Source organism: Mus pahari, chromosome 10 (assembly GCF_900095145.1).
Source record: "Mus pahari chromosome 10, PAHARI_EIJ_v1.1, whole genome shotgun sequence".
Classification (NCBI taxonomy): domain Eukaryota; kingdom Metazoa; phylum Chordata; class Mammalia; order Rodentia; family Muridae; genus Mus; species Mus pahari.
In genome coordinates this window covers 95,801,397-95,828,187 of record NC_034599.1, presented here as the reverse complement: position 1 = coordinate 95,828,187, position 26,791 = coordinate 95,801,397, and the positions used below count along the sequence as shown (strand labels likewise).

General features: G+C 42.5%; 1 protein-coding gene across 9 annotated transcripts in view; it reads left to right on the top strand.

Annotated features, from left to right (window-relative positions):
* Cep63 (centrosomal protein 63) overlaps positions 1–21,916 on the top strand; it is a 39,917-nt gene extending 18,001 nt beyond the window's left edge. For 2 of the 9 annotated variants that reach the window (XM_029543412.1, XM_029543411.1), the window contains 9 exons: positions 4,565–4,798; positions 5,070–5,203; positions 6,136–6,273; positions 9,272–9,386; positions 11,301–11,498; positions 13,183–13,269; positions 17,212–17,414; positions 18,674–18,953; positions 20,626–21,914. In XM_029543412.1, the coding sequence (XP_029399272.1) occupies positions 4,565–4,798; positions 5,070–5,203; positions 6,136–6,273; positions 9,272–9,386; positions 11,301–11,498; positions 13,183–13,269; positions 17,212–17,414; positions 18,674–18,953; positions 20,626–20,784 (1,548 nt within the window). In that variant the 3' untranslated portion in view covers positions 20,785–21,914. Of the gene's footprint in view, positions 1–4,564; positions 4,799–5,069; positions 5,204–6,135; positions 6,274–9,271; positions 9,387–11,300; positions 11,499–13,182; positions 13,270–17,211; positions 17,415–18,673; positions 18,954–20,625 lie in introns of those variants that run through there. The other 7 variants (XM_021206482.2, XM_029543415.1, XM_021206480.2 and 4 more) reach the window with 6 other exon arrangements.
* The last annotated feature ends 4,875 nt before the right edge of the window (positions 21,917–26,791 follow it).

Below are 26,791 nucleotides of genomic sequence, written 5' to 3'. Positions count from 1 at the left end.
TGCTGTAACCTAATTACAGCTATTAGACTGGGAAAGAACAAATTGAGTTTTTGTTTTTTCTTTCTTTCTTTTTCTTTTTTTTGGTTTTTCGAGACAGGGTTTCTCTGTGTAGCCCTGGCTGTCCTGGAACTCACTCTGTAGACCAGGCTGGCCTCGAACTCAGAAATCTGCCTGCCTCTGCCTCCCAAGTGCTGGGATTAAAGGCATGCATCACCACTGCCTGGCAAGTTTTTGTTTTTCTCAATCCTCATTTTATTCATGTTTATTGATTATTATCTTTAAGTCACGGCTATCAAATTGCTATTGTGATTAATTCCATATAATGCAAACTTCAATGTTAGTAAAAGTGGAGTTGTTATTTACCAGTCACTCAACTAGAGATAGAATAAGATACCTTTAAAGAACTGACATCTGTTGTGCCCACTAAGGATATTTGATTAATTCTTCTCATAGTTTTATTTAAAATAAAGTTATCTGATTAGTTAAAAGTATTACGTATAAATGTCTTTCTCTTTTTCCTTGGCAAACTAAACAAGGATGAAAGCTTCCTGTAACTCAGTTTGTGTCAATCAATGCTGTATTATTATCTTTACTAAACATTTAATTAAATCTCTGTGTGCCCATTACTTAGTGTTAATAATTGTCATCATCTTGCCAATCTTGTATGTAAATGAGCATTAGAAATTCATAACAGAAATTGTACCTAATTTTCTTTTCATGTGGCATTGAACCCAGGGCTTCACTCATTCTTGACGAACACTGTACCAGTGAGCTAAATCTCATGCCACCCTGACTGGCTTTCTGAGTGCATTAGTGTTGACAACATGTGCACATTGTTTTGTGCAGCTGTTCTTTGAGACTTCTTCCTTTTTTGTTTTAAAGAGGGACATGGCATTAAAAAATAAAAAATATTCTGCTGAAGGGACCCTGATATAGCGGCCTCTTGTGAGGCTATTCCAGTGCCTGGCAAACACCGAAGTGGATGCTCACAGCCAGCTATTGGATGGAACACAGGGTCCCCAATGGAGGAGCTAGAGAAAGTACCCAAGGAGCTAAAGGGGGCTGCAACCTTGTAGGTGGAACAACAATATGAACTAACCAGTACCCCCTGAGCTTGTGTCTCTAGCTGCATATGTAGCAGAAAATGGTCTAATTGGCCATCACTGGGAATAGAGGCCCCTTGGTCTTGTAAACTTTATATGACCCAGCACAAGGGAAGGCCTGGGCCAAGTAGTGGGAGTGGGTGGGTAGTGGAGCAGGGGCGGGGGGGGGGTATAGGGAACTTTCGGGATAGCATTTGTAATGTAAATAAAGAAAATAATAAAAAATAGATAATAATAATAATAATAATAATAATAATAATAGAAAATAATAAAAAAAAGATTGATTTTCTTTGTATTGGTATTTTGCCTGGATGTATACATGTGACCACTGTTGTACAGTACCACAGTGCCAGAACAGGACATTGGTTTCTGGACTAGAGGCATAGATCATTGTGAGGTACAGTGTGAAAGCTGAGAACTGAACTCTGGAAGAGTAGCCCATGGCGTTCTTATCCAAAGAGCCGTCTCTCCAGCCCAGTTCTTTCATCTTGGAAAGCTAAAACTGGTGTCTTAGTCAGGGTTTCTATTCCTGCACAAACATCATGACCAAGAAGCAGTTGGGGAGGGAAGGGTTTATTCAGCTTACACTTCCACACTGCTGTTCATCACCAAGGAAGTCAGGACTGGAACTCAAGCAGGCCATGAAGCAGGAGCTGATGCAAAGGCCATGGAAGGATGTTCTTTACTGGCTTGCTTCCCCTGGCTTGCTCAGCCTGCTCTCTTATAGAACCCAAGACTCCCAGCCCAGAGATGACACCACCCACAAGGGGACCTCCCCCCTTGATCACTAATTGAGAAAATGCCTTGCAGCTGGATCTCATGGAGGCATTTCCCCAACTGAAACTCCTTTCTCTGTGATAACTCCAGCTGTGTCAAGTTGACACAAAACTAGCCAGTACAACTGGGTACACTTTTACTCTTTATTTTTTGCTATTAAAATGTTACAAAGCAAATCATGGCATTGACTCATTTTTGAACAGGCAAGGACTTAAAATCCCTATAATATGATAGGATAACATCAATAGGATAAATAATAGTAATATAACTTAGTATTCAGTCTATAATTTTATCCAGTTGTCTAAAAACTGCTCTTACTCAGTTGGCTGTTTGAGGCAGAATCCAGTTGAGCTTGACTAATTGCATTTAATTGATATGTGGGACAGCAGAAAATCTGAGAGTCTGGGTAAATGTTATGAGAAAAAACTGAAAAAAAATTCTTTCATATTTTTAACATTGAAGAAGATTAAAAAACAGCTTCACTTTGAGTCATGTATTTTGATTCATCTATGCAGCTATTGAAGTTTTATACTCCATGCTTGTTTTAGAAAAAACAAAAACAAAACGAGAACATCCTTTATCTGGCTTTTTTTTTTTTTTCTTAAATGTAGTTTTGGAGCTTCAAGGAAACCATTGTTACAAATAGATTGCTTAAGAACAGTGGGGTTTCCCGGCGTGGTGGCGCACGCCTTTAATCCCAGCACTCGGGAGGCAGAGGCAGGNGGATTTCTGAGTTCGAGGCCAGCCTGGTCTACAGAGTGAGTTCCAGGACAACCAGGACTACACAGAGAAACCCTGTCTCGAAAAACAAAAAAAAAAAAAAAAGAACAGTGGGGTTGGAGGCAGCAAAGGCTTTGATTTTCCACTGCAGCACCAGTACCTGTCTGCCCATCTGGGTCGTCTTCAGATGTGTCCACGCAGGCCATAGCATCCCAGTAGGCAGCAGCCTGAGGAGCCCACAGGCTCTGAGTTCAGTGTGCACCATGCCCCTGCGGTGTCTTGCCAACTGGTGCGCTTTGACAGAAGTGCCTTCTGTCTCCCTAAGGCAAATTGCCTTAATGGTTTCCTTACTTTCATTGCCCTTTGTGTAGTGAGATAACGCCACCCTTCTGAATGCTTAGTGAGTAAGGGCATTTCTGCTTTCTTGAAAGAAAATGTATTTGTGTATGACAATATATATTTCAAATATATTTACCTTTAAATGCTTCTAAAGCTAGCCAGTTAAGAGGAGGAATTTTAGGAGTTGTTTCTGTGATTTTCTGACTTGCTTAGGGTTAAAAGAGGTATTTCTGAGATTAGTAACACTGTAGAAATATGTGAATTACACAGTTTACTATCTTGTGTAGTTAGATTAAAAAGGTAAAGAGAAACATAAGATTAATTTTAATAACATATTTTATTTAACCCAGTATATCAAAATACTATCTGTTCAAAATTTACATTCCTTTTAAAACTAGTCATTGATACCTCACTGTGTATTACACAGTTAGAACATTGTTCAAGTCAGACTAGCCACAGCTCAGTGCTCAGTCTCCCTTATTGCCATAGTAGACTGTAGAACTTGGATATCATTTCTAGTTACTGAAAATACTGTGTTTTTGCATGAGTGAAATAGTAGATCAATAAAAGAGGACTGTTGATTTTCAAAACTGAGACTGATTGTAAAGTAACAAGACTACCTGGTTACAGAGTTGCTTAACACAGCTAAAGCTCCCGCATTGAATTCAGATCACAGTGTCACATAGTGATGCAGTGTTGAGGTTTGGGCTATGTGCTGACTGTCCTCCTGGACACTCAGTTGGACAGTGTTTCCAGCTGTGCTCTGTGTACTCCAGGGCTGGTGGACAGGTGAGGGATGGGGTGAGCTGAGACTCAGCAACTGATCACAGCCATTTTCTCCTCCTACCTTCAACCAATCTCTACATTTACTTGTTCTGCAGAGGGTTCTATATAAGATTTCCTCTTGTTCTTGGTTTTGTCTTCTGCCAATTGCATGTATAGTGGTTAGCATTGACCCTGTCCTGAATTTTCTTTCACATGCCATTCTAGGGATCTGGTGGAAAACAAATTGCCTCTACTCTGAGGCCTTGAGATCTAATTTACACAAAATTATTTGTCTGTATCTTTGCCTTTCCCTTTTCATTTCCTTTTTTTTTTCATCTCTGTGTCACCATATTGTTGTAAGGCAAAAGAGTTTGGTCCTAAGTTATATACAGCAGAATCTTTAAATCCGTAGCAGATGGATTCCACAGAGATATTTCTGCTTGAATTTCTAAAATAAAAGTGGGTGCCTTTCCTTTAGGAGATGTTTAAAACAAGGGAAGTTTAACTTTACAAATGATTTATGTCCATTCTTAATGTATAGATAAAAAAACAGTCATGATACTGAATTAAAACTTGAAAAAAAAAAACAAAAAAAAAAAAAACAGAATGTGAGAGGCCAAAAACACTTCAGCTGGCATGCAGAGCCAAAAGGTTGGGCACTGCACTCCACAGGTCGTGAGACAGTTGCTGAAGTGGCTTTGTTTGAGTAGACTTCAAGTAGGCTATGCCACTAAAAGGAAATGTCCAAGCCCTGCTGATAGCCCAGCTTTCCTAGGAGTGAGTCTTTTCTTTCCTCAGTGAATACAATTGATTATTATTGATTATTGATTATCAACTCTCTTTTCCCTATATGTTTTTAGGCTCAGCTTGCCAACCGGAAACAGAAATTAGAGTCTGTGGAACTGTCTAGCCAGTCAGAAATTCAGCACCTGAACAGTAAGCTTGAGCGGGCCAAGGACACCATCTGTGCCAATGAGCTGGAAATAGAGCGCCTTAACATAAGGGTCAATGACCTGATGGGAACCAATATGACTATCCTGCAGGACCATCGGCAGAAGGAGGAGAAACTGAGGGAATCTGAGAAGTTACTAGAGGTGTGTGTTAGAATGAGTAGCTTAGGGAAGTGTATGCATGCCCAGCTTCCTCCTTGGGCTGAGGCTGGCGGCTCAGCTCCTGATAGCTGTATTCATACTGTCCTTGTCATAAAACTTACAGTCAGTCTCTCTGATTGCTTTTCTCATGAAGTTGAAACTTTGCAATATTATTTGACTTTTTTTCTGGAGTATTTTGCAGTCTCTGCAGGAAAAAGAGAGAGCTAAAGGAAAGTTGTAATAATATCTGTCTTTTTTCTTGAGTGTTTTGCAGGCTCTGCAGGAAGAACAGAAAGAGTTGAAGGCAAGTCTTCAATCTCAAGAAACCTTCATCCTTGAGGCAAAAATGCAGAAGGAGAAACTGCAAACGAAATTAAAGGCAGTTGGCACTCAGCAATCCATAGAAAGGTCTGTTTGAACCTTAAATGTTAGTCTGCTGGTCTATTTGACGGTTTGGCATTGAATGCTGGTTTTAATATCGAATATTTTCATTTCTGTGTTTGATCATCTTGTCTTATTTGATTTTAATTTATGAGTTAGATTTTTATTGTCTTAAAATTTGTATGGATGGTTTTGTCTCCTTTTCATTTAAGTCTCTAAGATTCTGAGGATCATAAGGTTGGAAACTCCTATCTCTCTTTGTTGAGACTTGGAGGGCCTCCCTGCCTTAGAAGACTAAGGTATGGTGGAAAGTTGCTGCTTGCCATCAGTAACAGCCTGTCACTTAGCCCTTTGGGAACTGGCTTTATTGTTATTATTACTACTACTACTACTATGTTTTGAAATAGGATTTTATGTATTATCCCAGGCTAAGCAGTTGAGGATGACCTTGAACTCCTGATCCTCCTGCCTTTACCTCCTAAGTGCTGGGGTTACCAGTGTTGTGACCCCACCCAGTCTTAGGGCTTTCATGTATGCCCTGGGAGTTCTCTACCATCTAAGCTATAAATCTCCAGCCCTGGGTTATTGCTAGGGCAGGCTTATAGTAAAAAATAATAGAGTAAATGAGCTTCCTTTTTTGTAAGTCAGGCATGCTTCTGTTCTTGCCATACTGTCTTGTAAAGTTTTTTTGATATAAGGATTAAAGTGTCAACAAAATGGTTTTGCTATTTTATGCGACTTTTCCCCTTGAAACACATCCCAAATCCTAGTAAAGATTAAATTGCTGCTGACCCTGGATTGTTCTCCAGGTATTTCTCCCCCCCAACCCCCAAAGCAGACTACAAAGTTACCAGTTCTAAGGAGCTTAGTTAAAAGAATAGTTGGGACAACAGCCAGGCTTGCATTGTTTGTTTGCCAGGATAAGAGAGAGACCTGTTTCCTCCTTCTTCTGTTCCTAGGCCTCTGGAGGACTGTCAGAAGGAAAGGAAGTACAGCTCTCCAGGGCATGGAGTCTTGGATAATGTGCTCTCCCAGCTGGACTTCAGCCACAGCAGTGAAGAACTCCTGCAGGCAGAGGTGACTCGTCTTGAAGGCAGGTAGATAATTAGCTACACACTGAAAATTTGAAGTTGTTAGGCTGAACTTTGATTCTCACATTGATTCAGTAAAACAGTGCATTGGTGAAAAGTGAAGCTGTTTTTTCTCTAGCATTCACAAATGGCCTTACTCCCTAGTTCATTGAAAACACAAAAGACACTGTCCTAACCTGCTGCCAGCTGGCCTGTATCTGAGCCTGTGCTCTGCAGAGGCGTCTGCTGTGACGTCCTCTTTAGGGCTTTCTTCAGAAGGGTTTATATGGACAGAAAGTATTCTGGGAGCTTTTTCCACTTTGAAAACAATTAAACCCCTTTAAACCATCAGAATGTTTCTTCTTTCTCTGTTCTTCAGAGTCAAATTCTTTTTTAAAAAATATTATCTATTTACCTTTATTTATATGAATGCACTGTTACTGTCTTCAGACACACATCAGAAGTGTGTGTATTGGATCCCATTACAGGTGGTTGTGAGCCACCATGTGGTTGCTGGGAATTGATCTCAGAACCTCTAGAAGAGCAGATAGTGTTCTTACCCACTGAGCCATCTCGCCAGCCCTGGAATCCAAGTTCTGATAGTTCCCACCCTACCCTTTACCTTTTAGGCCCCATGCAGTTCAGCTTTCTTCTCTACTCCCTCACTGAAGCTGTTCTTGGAGAAGACACAGTGGGCATGTCTTTCTTCCTTCACTCTCGTTTACGGCGTGATTTAGATTTTCTTGGCTTTGAATTGAATGCTAGCTAGTGGCATAGTATACTATAGTATTTGGTGGCATAGTATATTCTAGCATAGCTTGCATAGCATGGCATAGTGTGATAGGTAGTGCTTTTTATTTTATTTTTTGCCATAGTTACAAAATTTATTTTGTTTGTCATATTTGTAAACTTTTTTATTGGGAAGGGTTCGATATTTTGTTTTAAACTCATTATAATTTGCTTGTATACTAATTTTTTTGTGTGGGTAAAAGATAAAATATTTACATAAGCTCTTTGCCTTCAGGCAAACATAACAAGAAGAAGTGCCACTTTACACTTTGTAGGTTGTCTTGGTACATTGTGTCCTTTGGTTCTCATTTTGCTGCTCTGGACAGCACCACTCCTCAGTGTGCTGTGCTTTGTGCAGCCGTCATTGTCCTCCTTCTAGAGTGCGTGGGATGATTGTGATCACTACTGAGGTGTGTGTACATGCTTTAGACGGAGCCAAATAAAACTTACTATTATTACTAGTATTGTTATCATTTGGCTTTTTGAGACAGTTTTTTTTTTTTCTGTGTAACCTTAGCTGTCCTAGAACTGCTTTATGTAGACCATGGTGGTCTCCAACTTAGAGATCGGCCCGCCTTTGCCTCCTAAATGCTGGGATTAAAGCTGTACTCCCCACCATGAGTGCTAAATAAAGATTATTATTAGTCTTTTGATATTGGAACAAAAATTTATGTTTTTAATCATAGTTGTTATTCCCCCTCCCCCCATGTCCCCGACCTCCAATTGGTTTCTGGTAATCTTCATGGTCTTCTTGCCAGGCTGAGAAGTTGTGCTTCTGGGTTTGACCCCCAGCACCACACTGAGCACCTTAGCCCCTCAGGTCCTGCTTTTTCCATGAATGGCTAGGACAGTGTGATCTCTGATTTTACTCCTCTGTTAGCTTCAGTGTTTAGCACATTGTAACCATATACTAGTATTAAATAGATAAATATAAATTCTAGAATTTCTGAAAATAAAATTAGAATGAATAAATAACAATATTCAGTAAGAATGGCTTCAGTTTTTTTCTTTGAAAAATCTAGTGGACAAAAAGACTGTTCTAAACAGTGTGTTTAGTTTGAATAGCACCTAAACCAGGAAAGGCGGGGCTTTTGTTATACTACAAAGATGATATCTCTATTTTATTTTATTTTTGTTTCATGTGCATTGGTGTTTTGCCTCCATGTGTATCTGTGTGAGGGTATCAGAAACCTTGGAACTGGAATTATAGACAGTTGTGAGCTGCCATGTGGGTGCTGGGAATTGAAGCTGGGTCCTCTGGAGGAGAACTCTTAACTGCTCTTAACTGCTGAGCCATCTCTCCAGCTCCCAAAGATGATATTTTTGAATGATAACTTATCTGGCAAATTTGCTATGTTTGTGAAACAATATAGTACTAAGCATTTGTAGAATAATTTAGAAGTGTATGCTGTAGCGGGTAAGGGCTAATGGCTAAGTTTGGCAGGCATAAGAAGTAAAATATTTTAACCATAGAGTTTTCAATTTCAGAGATAAAATATTCATTTTAAAGGACTTGAGGAATTTAAATTAGCATATTTAAAGTAGACAATTTCTAGAAAAATTTGCCTTCAAGTTATAAAAATTGAATTATTTAAGGTGAACAGGGAAGTAAGGACTGCGGTGTCTATAATTAGGTCAGTTTGGTTCCTGAGAAGCTATTGGCCATCAAGGGCTAGGGGAAGGAGGTGCTTTGTGGTGAGGGGACGATTGCATTGCTACAAAGAGGCAGAACACTGGAGGGAGAGGCACGCTGCTTCCATGGCTCGTAAGTCTCAGAAAGATTGGCTCTTGAGTAAGAACAATGAGTTGGGGACTCTTTAAAGAGTTCTTGTGGTTCTGTATAGTGTGGTGTGTGTGTCTGTGTGTCACTAAGGGTGATGAAGTGTGAGTCTGTTGTAACAGTTCTTAGTGGCTTTCCCTCTCTTATAGAGCTAGAGAAAACCCATACAGCTAGAGCAAAACTGTTAGTAAAGTTGCTGGTGTCTTTATAATTCTGTAGCCAGTAAAATTTAAATCAGTGGGCAGGAGTGGAGGAAAACAGGGAAGACAAAACTGCCTCAGGGTTGAGCTGGGTTTGCTGCATCTAAGATAGGGGATTGCAGATGGCTTTTCATGAGGGTATGAAGTTTAAGGTGCTAGTAGGAGGTTTCTTGGGCATCAAGAGGGTACACTTAGATAATCCATCTTATGGGTTTCAGGAATTTTATTTATATATGGTTGTATTTTTGCCATACAGTTTAGAATCTGTGAGTGCAACATGTAAACAGCTGAGCCAAGAACTAATGGAAAAATACGAAGAGCTGAAGAGGATGGAAGGGCACAACAATGAGTACCGGACAGAGATAAAGAAGGTGAGGCCTCCGTCAGAGCCTGGGCTCAGGGCTGGACAGGAGGTACTCAGTGAGGGAAATCTGTTGGATGGTCAGTGGAAGAGTTTGCTGGAACTCGGTGGGAGAAGGAGGGATACGAGAGGATGATAGAGATGGATGGTCAAAGTACACTGTACATGTGGGGGAAATTGTGAAATATGGCATGATGATTTCTAAACAGTTATATTATTTCTTTAAAAAGATATTATATGACCTGTGATTTTCTTAATGGCTAAAGATAAATCTATATTTCCTCTGTGCTGTGAAGTAGTTAATATCCTCATTGGCTGTTGTTACTCTAGAGCCTTTTTATTAAGGGGTCCTGTCCCCAGTATGCTGGTGCACTCTAATCTTGGCCTTGGGAGGTGTAGACAGGAGATCAGAGCCAGCCTGGGTTAGATGAGACTGTCTCAAAATACCAAAAATAAATTAATTTATTTAGAGGATTTAGTTAGAGGATTAGTCTTGTTTTATAGCCCAGGTTGGCCTTAAACTCATAATCCTCTGGTCTTTTGAATTCTAAATATTGATATTAGAGGCATCTGTTACCATACTTAGCTTAATTTGTGTTTTTGTGCATGTGTGTGTATGGTGTACGCATGCATGTGTATGTAGAGCCCAGAAGTAGACATTAAGTGGCTGCTTGTTGCTCTCTCCCCACACACTCACCTGCCTCAGGAGCTCTAACTGAACTCAGTATTCATTGGCTGACTAGCTTAGCAGGCCATTGAGCTGCAGAATCAGCCTGTATCTGCTGTCCCTCTCCCTGTGCTGGGATTATAGATGTATACAACCTTCCAAGGTGAATTTTATGTGGGTGCTAGGAATCTAGACTAAGTCCTTCTGCTCCTGCTGCAGGCATGTTATAGACTGAGCTGTCTTCCTCAAAGGCTCTTGCCCCTTTCTACCTCTTATCTTTCTGTTATTTCTCTCCTGAGAAACAGAAAACTAGCTAAAGAAACAAACAAAAACCCAAAACAAACAAATTTTAATTTGTACCTGTGAAAAGAATGAGTCTTAGAGACTACATAAATTAGATATAGATTTTGCCATTGACCCCAGGGTTTGAGTAACACATGTTCTTCTGAGACCTAATGCATGATTTTGAATTTAACTACCAGACTTTCAGAATAGTTATACAAGTTGATAACTTGTAATTGGTGATTTTCTGTATATCTAATTTAGGAAAAATTTCATGTCTTAAGGTAAGATAGACATTACCTTATTTTATCAATTTTTTTGTATATTTTTCTTTGTTACATTCTGTATGTTTTAAACATTTTCTTGTCAGTTTCATACATATACATGCGCTGTGTATTATATCATGTCGTCTTCAGTGCCCAGTGCCCTCCTTTACCCCCTTTGCATACATATACATGTGCTGTGTATCATATCATGCCATCTTCAGTGCCCAGTGCCCTCCTTTACTCCCTCTGAGGGCCTCCCTTTCCTAGCTTGTCTCCTTCCTTCCTTCTCTTTGTTTTCCTTTAGGCCTACATTGTTTAGGGTTGCTTACATGAATGTTGGCAGCGGGTTATCTACTGGAGCAGTTTACTAGTAACTACACTACTGAAGAAAATGACAACCCTGTTCTGGCAGCCATTAACCAGGTGTCTTTCTCTCTAAATACTTTGTTCTTCTAGGGACTTGTACATGCTAGGCAAGTGCTCTACCATTGAGCTACATCTTTAAACCTTGGTTGTTGAGAAGGGGTCTTCCTGTGAAGTTCAGTCTGGCCTTGAAATCACTGGCCAGAGCAGGCTGTTCTCAGTCCTGGGGTCTTCTGTCTCTGCCTCTACCTCCTAAGTGTCAGAGTTACTGCTGTGTAGATTCATACACCTGAATCCTAAATACTTTCTCTGAACTTTTGGTGTTTTCTTTTGTGCCTCTCTGTAGTTGAAGGAACAGATTCTGCAGGCTGATCAGACCTACAGTTCTGCCCTGGAAGGAATGAAGATGGAAATCTCTCAGCTAACTCGGGAGTTACACCAGCGAGATATCACTATTGCTTCTGCCAAGTGTTCCTCCTCGGACATGGAGAAGCAGCTGAAGGCAGAGATGCAGAAGGCAGAGGAAAAGGCTGTAGAGCATAAGGTAAAGTCCATCCAGAGCTCTCCACTTAATATTTGCCTATTTGTTTTTAAAGAATGAATTTATTCAAGGAATAACTTCCGTATTTCAGTAGTAGACACCTGCTTTGGGCTGGCTAGCAAGCAGGATAGTGAGGGTTGGTGGGGAGGTCAGATGCATTCAGACAAGGAAAATGACTACCCTAGTGGTACGTGGGCAAGGTGCTGGGAGCACAGTTGAGGAGTTGCATATCTAGAGTAAAGCTCTCTCTTCCTGCAAGAGGAGAATGAGTAAGCTGGAAGAGACCATGTGGGGCTAGTAAAACTGCAAGATGTGGCCTGAGCAGCGGACAGGGGCCCACCATTCAAGGGAAATGGGGAATGGATGCATTCTGGAGATACTTGGCTTCACAGCTGGCTAGGCTTTTTGTTTGATTAGACTAGGGTAACAAAGAGGATGGTAAGAAGCTGTTACTGAGGGATGAAGCTTGAGTAGCCGAGTAATGCCCTGTAACGAGGCAGAAAATGGTTGTAGTGTTGTGGAAGATGATACATTTCTGCGAAAGATGCCCATGATAGGGAAGCTAGCAGAGGGGACATGAGTTTTGCACATTTGGTTTCAGATAAAGCCTGAACTTTTATATGGAAAAATTGGTTAGTTGGCTCCATGGAAATTCTGAAATTCAAGGGTTGGCCATTTAGTTGTGGAAGTCCTTGGATGAAGGTGGCATTTGAAATCCCTCTCCCCAGATATAGCAGTTATAGGGAAAAGGCACTAGAGATGCCTAAAAGTGATTGGATCAAACTTAGCAGATCCCTCAGTTGGAGTGAAAGAGTGGGATGCAACTTTTTTTTTTTTTTAAAGATTTATTTATTATATTTAAGTACACTGTAGCTGTCTTCAGACACTCCAGAAGAGGGCGTCAGATCTCATTACAGATGGTTGTGAGCCACCATGTGGTTGCTGGGATTTGAACTCCGGACCTTTGGGTGCTCTTACCTACTGAGCCACCTCACCAGCCCCAGGGAGCTTCCCAGACTGTGCCTGCTGAGGAAGAAGGCCGTGAAGGGAGGCAGGAGTCTTCTCACAGAGATAGTCTAGCAGAGAAGCTCAGCAGAGTGCGGGCTGAAAATAAATGAATGCTTTATACAAGTGCAGTCCCACGGGGTGTTGGTGGCAGAAAGTTGATGAGAGCTGGAAGCAGGGTGTGTCTAAGGTCTTCCATGCCTGAAACTTTGTGCCTTAGCCCCATTTATCACTGAGTGACATTTAATCACATGCATGCTGCTTTGCCTACTAACACCTTTGACACTCTTAAAAAGTGTATGTGGGGCCTGGGAGACGGCTGAGGGAGTGAGAGCCCTTTCTCTGCAAGCATGAGGATCTGAGTTGGGATTCCCAGAGCCTACATAAAAAGCCAGGCATGGCTTCATGGTCTGTTTATTAGCCTGGCATTGCAGGGGTGGGCGCAGCAGAGGGAGGTGATTCTGAGAACTTGTTGGCTCTGGTCTCTGCAAATAAGCATGGCAGGCACACTCGTGCTCTCATGTGTATGCAGCACACGCAACACCCTATATCTACACACATTTTAAAAGTTTATCTATATGGATAGGGAATGTAGACTGGACTAAGTAGACTAGAGAAAATAATGTGGAAAAGCTTTGTAAAATATATTTGATTTATGCGAGTCCCGATTTTCCTTTTGCAGGAGATTCTAAGTCAGCTGGAATCTCTCAAATTAGAAAATCGTCGTCTTTCTGAGACAGTGATGAAGCTGGAACTGGGCTTGCATGAGGTACAAACATCGACACTTAGCTTTTGTGTTTTTGAAGGCTTTGAACGTAACTGATGCTAGAAGAAGGTAGAATCATCTAGTTTGAACAGTCCCTTAGGAGATACAGTCACAAATGAGGTCCAGGTGCCCTCCTGCCAGAGGACGCTTTTGCTGGAGCAGTAGGGTAGTTTCCTGTTGTGTGTGACAAGATGCATATATAGTCTGTGTTCTCAGCAAGGGAGGCATCTGTAAAGTGCCAGCCAGCATAGTGCTGGCAGCAGCTGGGAAGTGGACATTGGGTGCTGCTTTTAGTCCTGGGCTATTGTGCTCACAGTCTCTTTATTATGAAGCACGCCATCCTTGAAGTACTTTAGTTTTCATTTTATGTCTATGAAGCACAGTTCATTTATTCAACTATTCTAGAATACTTAGTGCTAGATTGAGCATAGGATAAATGATCACATTCTTGACTCTGAAGACATTATAGTAATTTAGTGGAGAATATGAGAAATACATATAAGCTACTGTGAAATCAGAACAGGATTGTCTAACAAACAGTATGAAGTTCATATTGTAAAAGTCTTACAATTTAAAAAATGATGCATCTATTCTGACCCATCTTTTTTTGGTGTAGGTCAAAAGTCAGAAGATTGAATTCCCATCTTTTTTTGGTGTAGGTCAAAAGTCAGAAGATTGAATTCTTTTTTTCTGAACTTCCAGGGAGTATTCTGCTTCCAGAAAGATTGATTCATAGTCACAAAAGGCACCCTGTTTGCTCCTAATAGTTCCAATTTCACAGTCATGGAGGCCGAGAGTGAAGATGCAAAAAAGGCTAGAAGAACACTTTGTTTCAATTAGGAAAATGGGGGACTATTTTCATAATCTTTCAGATGGGCAAGATTCTCTAAGCATCATGAAACCATAAAGGGTTTCACAACATAAAAATGTAAAATTTCTGGATGGCAAAAGGCTCCATTAAAAAGACTGATAATAGAAGCTAAGTATGAGGAGAGGCTGAGGCAGGAGGACCAAGAGTTCAAGGCCAAACTGGACAAGACCCTATCTCAGAATAAAAATAACAACAGAGGGGCTGGGAGTGGAGCTTAGAGGGAGAGCACTCGCCTAGCATGAGCCCTGGGTTGACGGCACTAGTGCTTGAAAGGAACGAGCAGTGACCTGTAAGTAGACACAGGCTAACAAAGTGTCAGCAAGTAAGAGTTCCCACAGAGGTGATAGGAAAGGGCAAAGAACTAAGTAGATATTTAAATTCAAGTGAGTGAGGGAAGCTATTAAAATAAAATTTTCTTGCTAATAGGCTTGGTAATGATTTAGAAAGTTAATATATGGCCTCTCTTAGCAAGTATTTTAACAGCAGGCTCTCCCATGCACATAGAGATTGCCTTCAGTACAGTTGAGTCATGGACATGAAGCTTGTAAGTCCAGACAGCCCCAGGTCGTCCCGGTATTTCCACCTGTGATAGTAGTAGTCACATTCTTCAGTGTCCTCAGTAGTTTGCATTCCCAGAGAGCCCAGCTAATGGGAGTAAAGGTTGAGAAATGGGCATAGCAGGTATTATGAAGTAAACTGGTTACTTAAATGGTTGATTTGTGATTGTACTCTGAAATACGCTGTCATTTAAGATGGAAACATTTAATTTTTTTGCCACCCCACATCCCTGTGATACTATCATGAAAAAAAAAAAAACCAAAAAACTAAAACACAAACTCATATGGATGGGAAAAAATAGAGGAGACAATAGCCAAATATTTAAAATATTTAATATAATTCTATTTTTGTGTGCATGGTGGGTGATTGTATACACTCATGTGTATGTACATGTGTGTATGTGTATGAATGTATGAAAGCTAGGGGTTGATATTGAGTGTCTTCCTCTATCATTCTCTACCTTTTGTATTGAAGCAGGGCCTCTCACTTGGACCCTGAGCTTGCAAATTGGGCTGGTCTGGCTAGCCAGCTTGCTCCAGAGATCCTGTTTCCTTTTTCCAAGTACTAAGATTACTGGCAGTCTACCCTGTCTACTTGGCCAGCATTTGCATGAGTGTCATAGATCTGAGCTCTGGTTCTATTGCACAGCAAGTACTTTACCAACCGAACCATTTTCTCAATCCCATAGCTAAATATTTCATAAAGTTTTATCAAAGACATGGATTGAAGTGGGAGCTGGGGCATGTGGCTAACCAACTAGCTGGCTTAATGACTAGATGGATGAATAATAAGTGGATGGGTTAGTAGGTGAGTGGGAAAATGGATGAGCAGGTAGGCGAGTGAGTGAGAGTGTAGCCAACAAATGACTTTGTATGCCCTGATAAAGCCAATACTGAGCGAGTAGTAATTTGTGGGCTAAACTGTTTACACTATAGTGTTCTTTAAAAATGTGTCATTTGTCAGTATTAGAGTGGCTCTCTGTTTATATTAAAGAACTGAGAGATTCCAGAGATGCTAAAGGCAGACCGCGCAGGGTTCTGAGGAGCTGAACTTCTCCTGAACCTTAGTGGGAGCACTGGCCCTCTTTCCCTACTGAGTACATGCCTGCTCCCCAGTTGTCACGCTGCCCGTTCCGCTCATGCGCTAGGAGGAATTGTTAGTAAGCTGATAACTCTTGGAGATTTCAGAAAGATGCACAGAAAAGACAAGTTTATCTTCTTTTTAGGTATGTGCACTGGGTCTCAACCATCCCACCGCTGCAACCCTTCAGTACAGTTCCTCATGTTGTAGTAACCCCAACCATACAATTATTTTTGTTACTACTTCATAACCATAATTTTGCTACTGATATGAATTGTAATCTAAATATTTTTGGAGATAGACATTTACTAAAGGGGTCATGACCTGTAGGTTAAGGAATGCTGGTTTAATGATTTCAGACATCAAAGTTGTAAAAATCCTGTCAGCTTTAGCTTTCTCTGGTTTCAGAGTTACATACTGTATGAATAGATTATCAAAACATAATTACTAGGAAATGCTTTTTTGCATGTTACCACCCAGGAAGGTAAATTTACTTTTCCAAATTAATCTAATTATCTTAATGAAAGCAGCAGCTTTGATTACTATTGGCCACTTTAAAGATGAGTCATAGTTCATAGTGTAGTCCTGCATTTTAGAAATAAAAAGGTGGGTAGGTAGTCGATAGTGTAGCACATGTCCTGTGAATACACTTCTCTGAGATATTATGAAACATGGGCAGCTACTGAACGATATTGTAAATTCCTAGTTTACAGGTCTATTTACACACTTGTGAGTTGACGGGTAAATTATGTTTATCAGAACTCTATTGACTAGCTTACTTTCACGATTTTTCTTTACAGAAAATGAAATAAGTTAAACTGTAAAGATCACCAAAATTTTATAGAATGCTAATTAAATGAAAAAGTTAGAATAAGAAAGTAGATGTGTATTATCAAGAAATAAGATATATGATCACAGAACTAAGACCAGTTCATGGTAAATTCCTGCCACATAATTGAGTTCTGCTTTTATGTTGCTAACTTCATATCAAACTACATGCCAAAAAGTGTTTAAGATGGAAGGGTATTTATTTAAAAGTTACCCCTTTTGGCCAGGATTCTCTTTAGACTCTTGTGTTTAAATTACTTTCTTTGAATTAGTTCTCTTAATTTCCTTCCACAGGTATTGTGTGTGAGGAGAGGGCTCCTTGATTTCCCATGTCTGATTCTTGAAGCTTTCCTCTGCCTTGTTTCCATGCCTTGGATGTTCATGTACAGAGGGAAGCCATCCTGCCTTTAACTTTGTCCCTTCATTCACTTTAGGCAGATTGATGCTTTTCCTGTGTTCATCTTAAGAGGGCTAAAGACAAATCTTTACTTTCTCTAAGTAAAGCCATAGTTAAAACTAAAACAGAAAATATCTCAGCCAGCACTGTTGTAGATTGATCATAATTACCCTTAAACATACTAGTGATTCTAGTGTTCTTTTTTTATTAGGCAAAAGAGATTTCACTAGCAGACCTTCAGGAGAATTATATTGAGGCATTAAATAAATTAGTGTCTGAAAATCAACAACTACAGAAAGATTTGATGAGCACCAAATCTCAGCTGGAGCATGCTACTCACGTGTGCAAAAAAAAAGATGGCGAGATCTTTAACCCAGCACACAGCAGAGCAGCGTTCAAGAATGCAGAGCTTAAGTAAAGTTTCTCCCTTCCTTCCTTCCTTCCTTCCTTCCTTCCTTCCTTCCTTCCTTCCTTCCTTCCTTCCTCCCTCCCTCCCTCCCTCCCTCCCCTCCTCCTCCTCCTCCTCCTCCTCCTCCTCCTCCTCCTCCTTCTTCTTCTTCTTCTTCTTTCTCTCTCTCTCTCTCTCTCTCTCTCTCTCTCTCTCAAAGACTTACTTATTTATTTTATGTGTGTGAGTACACTGTAGCTGTCTTCAGACACACCAGAAGAGGGCATCGGATCCCATTACAGATGGTTGTGAGCCACCATGTGGTTTCTGAGAATTAACTCAGGACCTCTGGAAGAGCAGCCAGTGCTCTTTTGCTAAGCCATCCCTTCAGCACCTTAAGTAAAGTTTCTTAAAAGTCTCTTTGAAGTGCGTGTGCTATGGTGTAATTTCCTACTTTGAGAAGACTTTCTGGCTTAGAGCTGTGCAGTTGTCACAGGCTCTGGTTTAACTCTGCCCAGTGTGCACAAGAGGCTCAGGTGGCTCAGCCTGTTTCATCACAGCTTTGTTCTGTGCACCCCGAGTGTAGGTGTGAACAGCAGCTTGTTCCCCAGAGTTTTCATGCTGCCTCCTACCACCTTCATCACACCTGTTCCATAAGAAGTAAAACGTGGCTTTCTATAAAAAGCACCCATTGCATTTTTGATCAATTACTTTTAGGTTGTTACCATAAGCAAACTTTATATGACGCAGCACAAGGCAAGACCTGGGCCAAGTAGTGGGAGTGGGTGGGTAGGGGAGCAGAGGTGGGGGGAGGGGTATAGGAAACTTTCAGGATAGCATTTGAAATGTAAATAAAGAAAATAATAAAAAAAATTTAAAAAAAAAACAAATTTTACTATAAAAAAAAAAAAAAGAAAGGTTATTTCAATGAGAAGCCAACTGGCTTGAGTTTTTTCTGTGTAGCTTGTATATTTTCCTACCAGAAGCCTTTGTTAGCACTCCCACCCCACTCTCCCCCTACGGTGACACTCCGAGCTTTCTCTGTGCACGGGGTGCCCTGGCCCTATTCCTTCTGCACCCCACTGGCAGTGTGTTTGGCCTCTGCTGTGCCGGAAGCATGCGAACAGAGCCCGAGTGAGCGACGCTTATCTCCAAGTGGGCCGCTCATTTGTAAGCAGTAGAGCCCTGCCGAATAGCCTCTTATGAACATGCTTCTTTCAGCATTTATTGGAAAGAAAAGTTGCTACAGTTTTTCATTTATCTTGTTTTCTAATCTGCTATCCAGGCCAACCCATGGCCAGCACAGACATGATGGACTAAAGACCAAGCAGTACAAAACAGGTCACCACTCGCCTCGAGGACAAACGTTGGATAGCATAGACCCCGTGGCCAGGGGTCCCAGCCCCCTGAGTTCTCACATCAGCCCCAGCAGCTCTACCGTCTCTCTGCCTTCCAACTTTCTATTTCAGACTCACTCTTTGCCTTCAGTGCTAGATGTAAATGATGTCAACTTTTCTGACAGTCTGTCTGACTGTATGAATGACCAAGAAGAGTATGTATCTTCGGTATGAAAACTTTCTCATCCTAATATTTATTTTTATTTTTAATTTGAAGGTAAAAAGGGTGATCTTTTTCTTACTGGATCCCAGTCAGTACCCTGTATTACTTTCACACTTGCAGTTTTGCTTGTGAAGGCACATCCAACCAAGATGACTTCAAATTTAGGTTTTAAAATACACTATGAGTGCAGGCGTTCATTGACTTTAGCCTGTGCCTTCCTGCCTGCCTTTCCCAAGAGGGCTGACCATGCTGCAGGGATTGAATCAAGGACTCTGTCTCAAGCATGGAGACTGAGGAGGGAAAAGAGGGGCTGCTGGGAAGGAGCTGGTGGCCTGGGGCTGAGGGTGCATCTGAGGTGAGCGGAGCATGCTTTGGGTACCTATGATGGTACCTCACCCTCACCACTAGGCTCCAGTGTGCTTTCCCTTCCACTGTAAAGCCAGTGTTGGGCTGTCCATTGCCTGTTGTTAGCTGCGGTGTGTCTTCGTGAATGTTTAGTAACCTTTTGTTTTGTTTTTTGTTTAGTTTTAAATGTGCCAGCAATTCCATGGAAAGATTTTCCTATAGTTTTCAAAATAAATGTTCAATTTTACTTACAAATAGTTAAAAAAAAAAAAAAACAACACCCTGAAAAGTACCTTTCTTCTAAGTTTGGCAGCCAGCCTTCCCTGCCCTGTGATGTTGTGATTTCACAAATGTCACCTTTTCCAACTGGTGTGAGCATCACGAGCTTCCTTCAGAAGTCAGTATCTGATGGTTGCACTCTACAGGGCCAACACAGTTGGTCCTGATTATTCGGCACTTGCCCGTGTGACTGCCCACTGAACTGTACTGTGGTCCTGCTGTGCCCATGTGTGGACACACAGAAAGCAGGAGAGCTGTCTCCCATGCTCCTAATAGAGGGAGCAAAGATGGCCTCGTGTTTCGTTCTGGTCTCAGTGTTCACGTGGTGATGGCAGGTAGCACCCTGTTGTGTGAGAGCCTTAGTCTAGCACCAGTTACTGTGGTAGCCTTGGGAAAGTCATTTCTCACTTCTGAAACTCATTTCTGTTTTGTCAAATAGAGACAAGAGGGTGTATATATGTCTATACTGTGTGTGTTTATTTCCCCTGGAGGCAATGATTTGTGCTCACTCAGCGTTTAAGGTGACTTCCAAAGTATAACATTAAATGAGAGCAAACTGCATGTGCTAGATTTCCCGTATTACCTTCAAAAATCCGAGATCTGAAATATCACCAGAACTGAGAGTTGCAGATCAAAGACCATGGAGTGGAATTTTAAGAAAGGGAAAAATATTGATTTTTAGCTGGCATTTAATTTGTTTTCTGAAGATTTTCAGTCCTTTAAAGTGAGAGTAACGTTCAGAGTTTAGAAATAACAGGCATTGGCTGTATTCTCCAGTAAGAGGCAGGCAGGCAGGCAGGCATTTCTAGTCTAAGCTGAGATACTCTGAGACTACTGACGACATTTCCCATACACTTTACACAGGCACTCTTTGGGTCAGAAAGAAAGAGTTCTGTGGTGCAGAACTTGCCTTTTTTTTTCTTTCTTGGATTTAAGGTGAAAATATCTCCTCAGGAAAAATTCCCCCTTTAACAGGGCTAGGCAGAAAATATCAAAATGTCAGGGCATTCATTCCTGCTTCCTAACACATGTCATGATTTGTCCCTCTCCCAGGGCTCGCTGCCTGTCTCTCCTCTGGGTTCGATAGCTACCAGGTTTCTAGAAGAGGAGGAGCTGAGGTCTCATCATATTCTAGAGCGCCTGGACGCCCACATTGAAGAACTGAAAAGAGAGAGTGAGAAGACGGTGAGGCAGTTCACAGCCCTCGTGTAGCCCTGCGCAGCCACAGACGGAAGACTGGATTATAAAGTTGTAATAAAGCCATGCTTGCAAGAGCAGCACTGAGGAGTCTGCAGATTAGTGCTTAGGTATTTTCACTGCTTTGTGTGAAGGACTGCTTCCAGTAGTAGCTTGTGAGAATAAACCACTTTGCAGACTTTTCTCACATGAATGTTTATTACCACAGAACAATACTTTTTCTTTCCGACTTACATGTGAATAGCTGTGTACTAATTAAAATAAAGATTGTACTATAGAGTTTGAAACTAAAGTAACTACAGAGCTTCCCTTAAAGGAAGTATGTAGTGGAAGCATGGCTGTGAAGTTGTTCAGCTAGCTTCTTATGCTTTCTCACCTTGTTAGGTGCAAAGTCGGGCTACAAGTCTGTCAAGGGGCTATGGGGAGGTCCTTGGGACGGAGGCTTGTGCACATGTTCAAGGAGAAGAGAGGACTGCATAGGTCAGAGCTGGATTTAGTGTGTGGAACTCATGGGATATCTAGTCTTAATGCTTAGCATTTGCACGCTGAGGAGAGGTTCAGAGGGGGGAAAGGATTTGAAGCCACATTGTTGACAACCAAGGAGGGCATGGACAGAAGAGAGCAGGGTTCTAGGCAGCTGAGGATCAGAGGAGCCAAACCAGTGCAGAAGTGGACCATACAGTCAGGGCAAGGAGAAGGCACATGCTGGGCTTGCCAGCTCAAGGACCCAGCTCCTCCCATTCTCCCTGCTAGAGGGTCTTTCCCATCATAAACATCCTGGGATTCTTCTTTTCAAAAGAAATGGAAAAAGTGCCCATCTACTCCATATATTTGCTCCTCTTTGGCAAACATTTCTAGAAATAGGTGGCTGTAGTGATGATTTCTGGTTTGTCTCCTCTCTTCTCTTTTGAGCCCTCTTCACCCTGAAGCTGCTGTCCTGCCTTGGACGTTACTAATGTCCTAATCTCCGGACATTGTTCCACACAGCAGCCATTTCCCATCCTCCCTTGGCTCCTATGACCTGGTGCTGCTGGCTCCCTTCTGTCTGCCTGGTCTCTGCTCTAGAACTTTCCATCTGTTCCCAAGCTCTTATAACTATGTGTAGCCCAGTGTTCTCTATAGTCAAGCAATCAGATATGCCTCTGGTTTTGTCAGATGCCTTTATTTGGTAGTCTGAGGAGAGAACTCTTGACTTTCCCTCTGGCCAAGATTCTGCCTCAGGATGAAACCCGAGATTGCTAATTCCTCCATGCCACTCTTGGCTCCTTATCTGCCCAGTTCACTGGGAAGGCCCTGTGGCTTCTGCTTCTCTCAGATCCACCCACTGCACTCTTTCGCTGAAACAAGCTGCTCTTATGTAGAATCTAGGTGTGGCCTCCCTCCTGGTACCATTCTGGTATCCAACACCAATAATTCATCTCCACAGAGTGTCCAGAACTATGCTTTTAGAACATGAATGAAATGCTACTGCTTTCTGCTTTGCAACCCTCAGAGGCTTCTTACTGTACTTAGAATAAAATCCAAATGATGTATTGTGCCCACAGGGCCTCCATGGTCTGGGCCTGTGCACAGCACTCATGGTGCTGCCCTCAGTGAGCTGCTCGTATTAGGTTTCCTGAAGGGCTTCCTCCGTGGGCTCTTCACCCTCTAAGAAGGTTTTGTTACTTGGATTATGACTCTTGGAGACAGGGGCTTCTCACATCCTGCACAAACCCATCTAGGAGGTAGAGCCAGGAGTAAACGTCGTCCTTAAGATGCCCACATGATGCCTTCTGCTGCGACACATACTAACCTCCTGGTGTCTTCTTCCCACAGTCTGTTACTGCTCTTCTGGTTGCATGGCTGCCCTATCCCTCGTGGCATGCACTTGCCAGCAGCTCAAACTCTCACAGTGTCCCCAGTGTGCCTGTCACAGCACCGGGCTCAACTGCTGCCTCGCTCTCTGTTCCCCAGGGCTGGACAGCATGCTGCCCATATGGGGGCACTCAGTAACCATGGTGGGCACGTAAACGTCCGAGCCACCAGCCTCTGTTTGTTCTTCTCTCCAGAATGAGAATAAAGTTACCAGGGTTAAGAGGATCTCCTGAAGATAGGTTTCTAAAGGGCTGTTCAGGCTCTGCGGTACTACACCCGTGGAGATGAGTCTGAAGGGGGTTTTGAATTTCAGAGTCTCCCAAGCCTCAGATTAAAGATTTCCATCTCATGTCTTCACTGGGAGGGTCAGGGACAGATCAGTCCCTGGGAGCACTCCAGGAATCATGAGGTGCGATGAATTTCCTTAGAATTACACTGTGTTCTTAAAAAGCTGAAATGGTCTGTTGTCTAAATTTGTCAGAACATTCGATTGTAGTTTAACCCTCAACTTTGCTTTTTCAAAAGATTATCTACTACCTAAAGTTGTCCAAAGTTAGTGAGTTAGTGTCTTAGCAGGTTTTATAAACTGTCACTGACCTGAGTTCCCAGATGAGATGGAGTCTGGTGTTGCCCAGTCTGTCCCGGAGCATCCTATGTCCCCAGGGCGGCAGGCTGCCTTCACCTATGGAATGCCGCAAGCACATGCCACGGCTGGGGAGCGGTAGAGACTGCTTGTCAGATGAGTGACTTCATTCCTCTTGCCCTGGATTCCTGATGGATTCGTGTCTAGGTTCTAGGACACAGGAGCTGTGATGTCCCCCACTTCATAAGGGAGTTAAACTGGTCTGTGGAGGGTCCTAGAGCCTTCCTTCAAGCAGAGCCAAGAAAGAGGTAGCAAGGACTCTGGGCACCGAATGACCTAATCCTAGCGCACCTTTTAGCTGGGTGAACCTGAGCCACTGTACTGAGCCCCACACTTCAGTTTATCACCTGTAAGATAGAGCAGTGCAAACAGTGCCTACCTCAGAGGTTTTGTGGAAATGAACTAAGTGTATTTGTAAAGCACTTACACTCCTGCTTGGAACAGCATACTGTGGAAGCATCTTGACTGGGAAAAGAGCCTGTCGCCTTCTTTTCTGTGAGGGCTCCCTGGCTCCAAACCCTGCCTTCCCTCTCCTAGTGATAAGGAAGCCCTGGCAGAGCTGTGCCTGGAGTTTTCTGTTTGCAGAATACCCTTGTGTCTGGAACCTAAAAGTTGCAGGTGAGAAAAGTACTATAAATAAGCTTTACGTCACTGAAGATAGGGGTGGCACAATTATCACAGAGAGCCCTGAAGCACAGGACAGAGGAGAGAAGGGAGTTGTCAGCTTGTGCCTGAAAGATGGAGCTAACATACCAAACACTGTGTTCACCCCAGGTGTGGCAGCCCAGCGCCCAGAAGGCTGAGGCAGGAGGATAATAACAGTGGGACTTGCAGAACCACACCGTAGATCTGGGTCAAAGGGAAAGTGGGGGCCGGAGGCAGTGATGGATGCACCAACGCAGTTGCTCGAGGCAGGCAGCCCAGGTGCTTCTTAGGGGCAAAGGCAGAGGAGAAAATACTTTTTCTTTCTAGGTTTCTGGTGCCTCCAAGCCTGGAGCAGATGCCTACCTTAAGGGAAGTTTCGCTTGTTCAGGCCTAGTGAAGATTTGTTTAGGCGACAGATGTCAGGGAGATTACAGTAGTCTCCTGACCGATAGTCCGTTTGCTTCCGTATGGTTGCAGGTGAAGGCATAGGGCTGAAGTGTGATCAGGAGAACTGGTTCTGAGAAGGTTCAGGGCATAAAGGCATGAAGCCGGACCAAAGGGAAAACCTGGGTGGGCGTGGGGTGGGGGTGATGACCTTGCAGGCTTTAGAGTAACCCCAACACACTTTCCTCTGTGGGAATCTAGAATCTGGACGTTTTATGCTGCCTCTTTGACTGTCAAAAGTGAGTTTACAGTTCTCCTGGGAAAAGAAAGCACCCAGTCAAGGTGATGCCTGAACGGTGGAAGGCCCAGAAACTCCTCGGTATCAGATGAGAAGAGAGATGTGTGCACATGTGTTTTTCTGGCATTGAATTTGGTTTTTGTTAGATTCTTGAAGGTTTCTATGAACCAAAAACGAGATTTAAGAGTCACAGCTTTCAGGACTGAAGTACCCCTGGGATAGTATCTTGTTTCCTGGCAAGAGACGTGAAATTGAAGTCAAATCCTCCTTACCCAGGGTTAAGTTTTAAAATGTAGTAGAGAATTAAAACTATTTAGTAGTAGTAGTAGTAATGATAATAACCACCCAAATCATTAAAAATGGGCAAAGGATGGGACAAGAGGCTTGTGACTCAGAGCTGAGGCTCAGAACAACCATACACATACTAAAAGTTACATTGGCAAAGGATCTTTTAAAAAGATATGCAGATGTGTAATAAAGCACATGAAAGATAATTGGCATCACTGGATACCAGGAAATGAGATTAAAACCCACAGTGAGATACCACTGCACAGCCACTGTAAAGGGGGCTGACTAATGCTAAGGATGTGAGGAAAGTCAGATGCATACACTGCTGATGGGAGTGAAGGATGGTGTGCATGTAGGGAGGCAGATGTCGAGTTGCCCATCACATCTCGGCATCAGTCTCAGGCATGCTCAAGGGAAGGAAAACGTCACGTAGGAAGCAGGTCACATGTGTTCACAGTGGCATTTTCACAACAGCCCCACAGTGGAGGCAACCCAGACATCTACAATTGAAGAGTGGGTGAGCAGCCTGTGACTAGCAATGCAACACAGTGTTATTTAGGGCTGCAGAGAAAGGACGTATCTGGGAACTACCGTGCCGTGTCAGCTACAGAATGTTTCAGAAAGTGTGGCTCTTTATATGACGTGCCCAGATCAGACAAATTCATATGGGCAGAAAGGTCAGTAGATCTTGGTGGAAATTGGGGGAAGCAGGACTAACTGAAGAGTACAGACTTTACCTTGGGAATTATAAATATTCTAACACTCATGGCCCTGAGCACATCACAGCTAACACTGAATTTGCATGTTTCAGATTGGAGAGGGTCCTTTTTCCTTTCACAATTACATATATGTGTATGATCTATTTTAATAATAGTCCTCCCCCATTTTATCCACTTCTCTTACCACTGAACCCCTTCACAAGTCCTCTTACTATTTTCAGTGGTGTGTGTGTGTGTGTGTGTGTGTGTGTGTATGTTTGTATTCCTACTGCATTTAGACTTGCCTGAAAGAACATGGGTAGAAAGCTATCTACTTGAGCAAGGGCACTTTAGCCAGTGGCTATATCACTGGTGAATATGACTCTTCCCCTCCCCCAGCAGACAATAACTGTTCATATATCTTCACAGAGGGTTAAATTCCTGTGACCCCCCTCCCAAATGAGTGAATTTTATGATATATGAATTTTATTTTCTATTTCTATTTTTGTAGATGTTTTCACTCTGTAACCCAGGCTGGCCTGGAACTCACTGTGTAGTCCAGGCTGCCCTTGAACTTATGTCGGTTAATCCCACTTCACTCAAGTACTGGGATAATAGGCATGGGCCACTAGGATTCTGAATTCTGTCTTACTAAGTTCCTTCCCCCTGCTCCAGTACTCCTGATTCAAGGCATCACTGGAAAAGATAAGATGAATTTGTTTTTTGGAAATGTAGTACACATTGTGGTGAAATTTGGTATTTCTTCCTCTGGCTCCTATTCTGGAGTGTGACACTTCTGTCAGAGGGTGGATGATGGTACTTCGGGAGTAGCTGCTTCTGTGGAAAGCTTCAGCTGATGAGATAACATGGCTTAGAGAGATTTCCCAAGCACCTATGCTCTGAGCAGCTCCAGCTCGCTGCAGTGGGTGTGGTCTTGGTGCTGCTCCCTTGGAGGAGCAGTTTCCAGAGTTACAGAGGGCGATGCTGCAGGATCCAAGTGGCTTCTGGGCTACAGGGAACGCATGGCTAGATGATTGCGTTTACTAGTTAAAGGATTGCAGAGCACTTCCTGAAAATGGGAGGTCTGTGCCCCCAGACTGCTTGGCAAGACCTTCTGATATTTCTGTGAGCTTGGCTGGGCAAGGTAGAGAAAGGCAATGCATTGTTAGTGCTTGCCAAACACATGCACACACACCTGTATACACTCATACA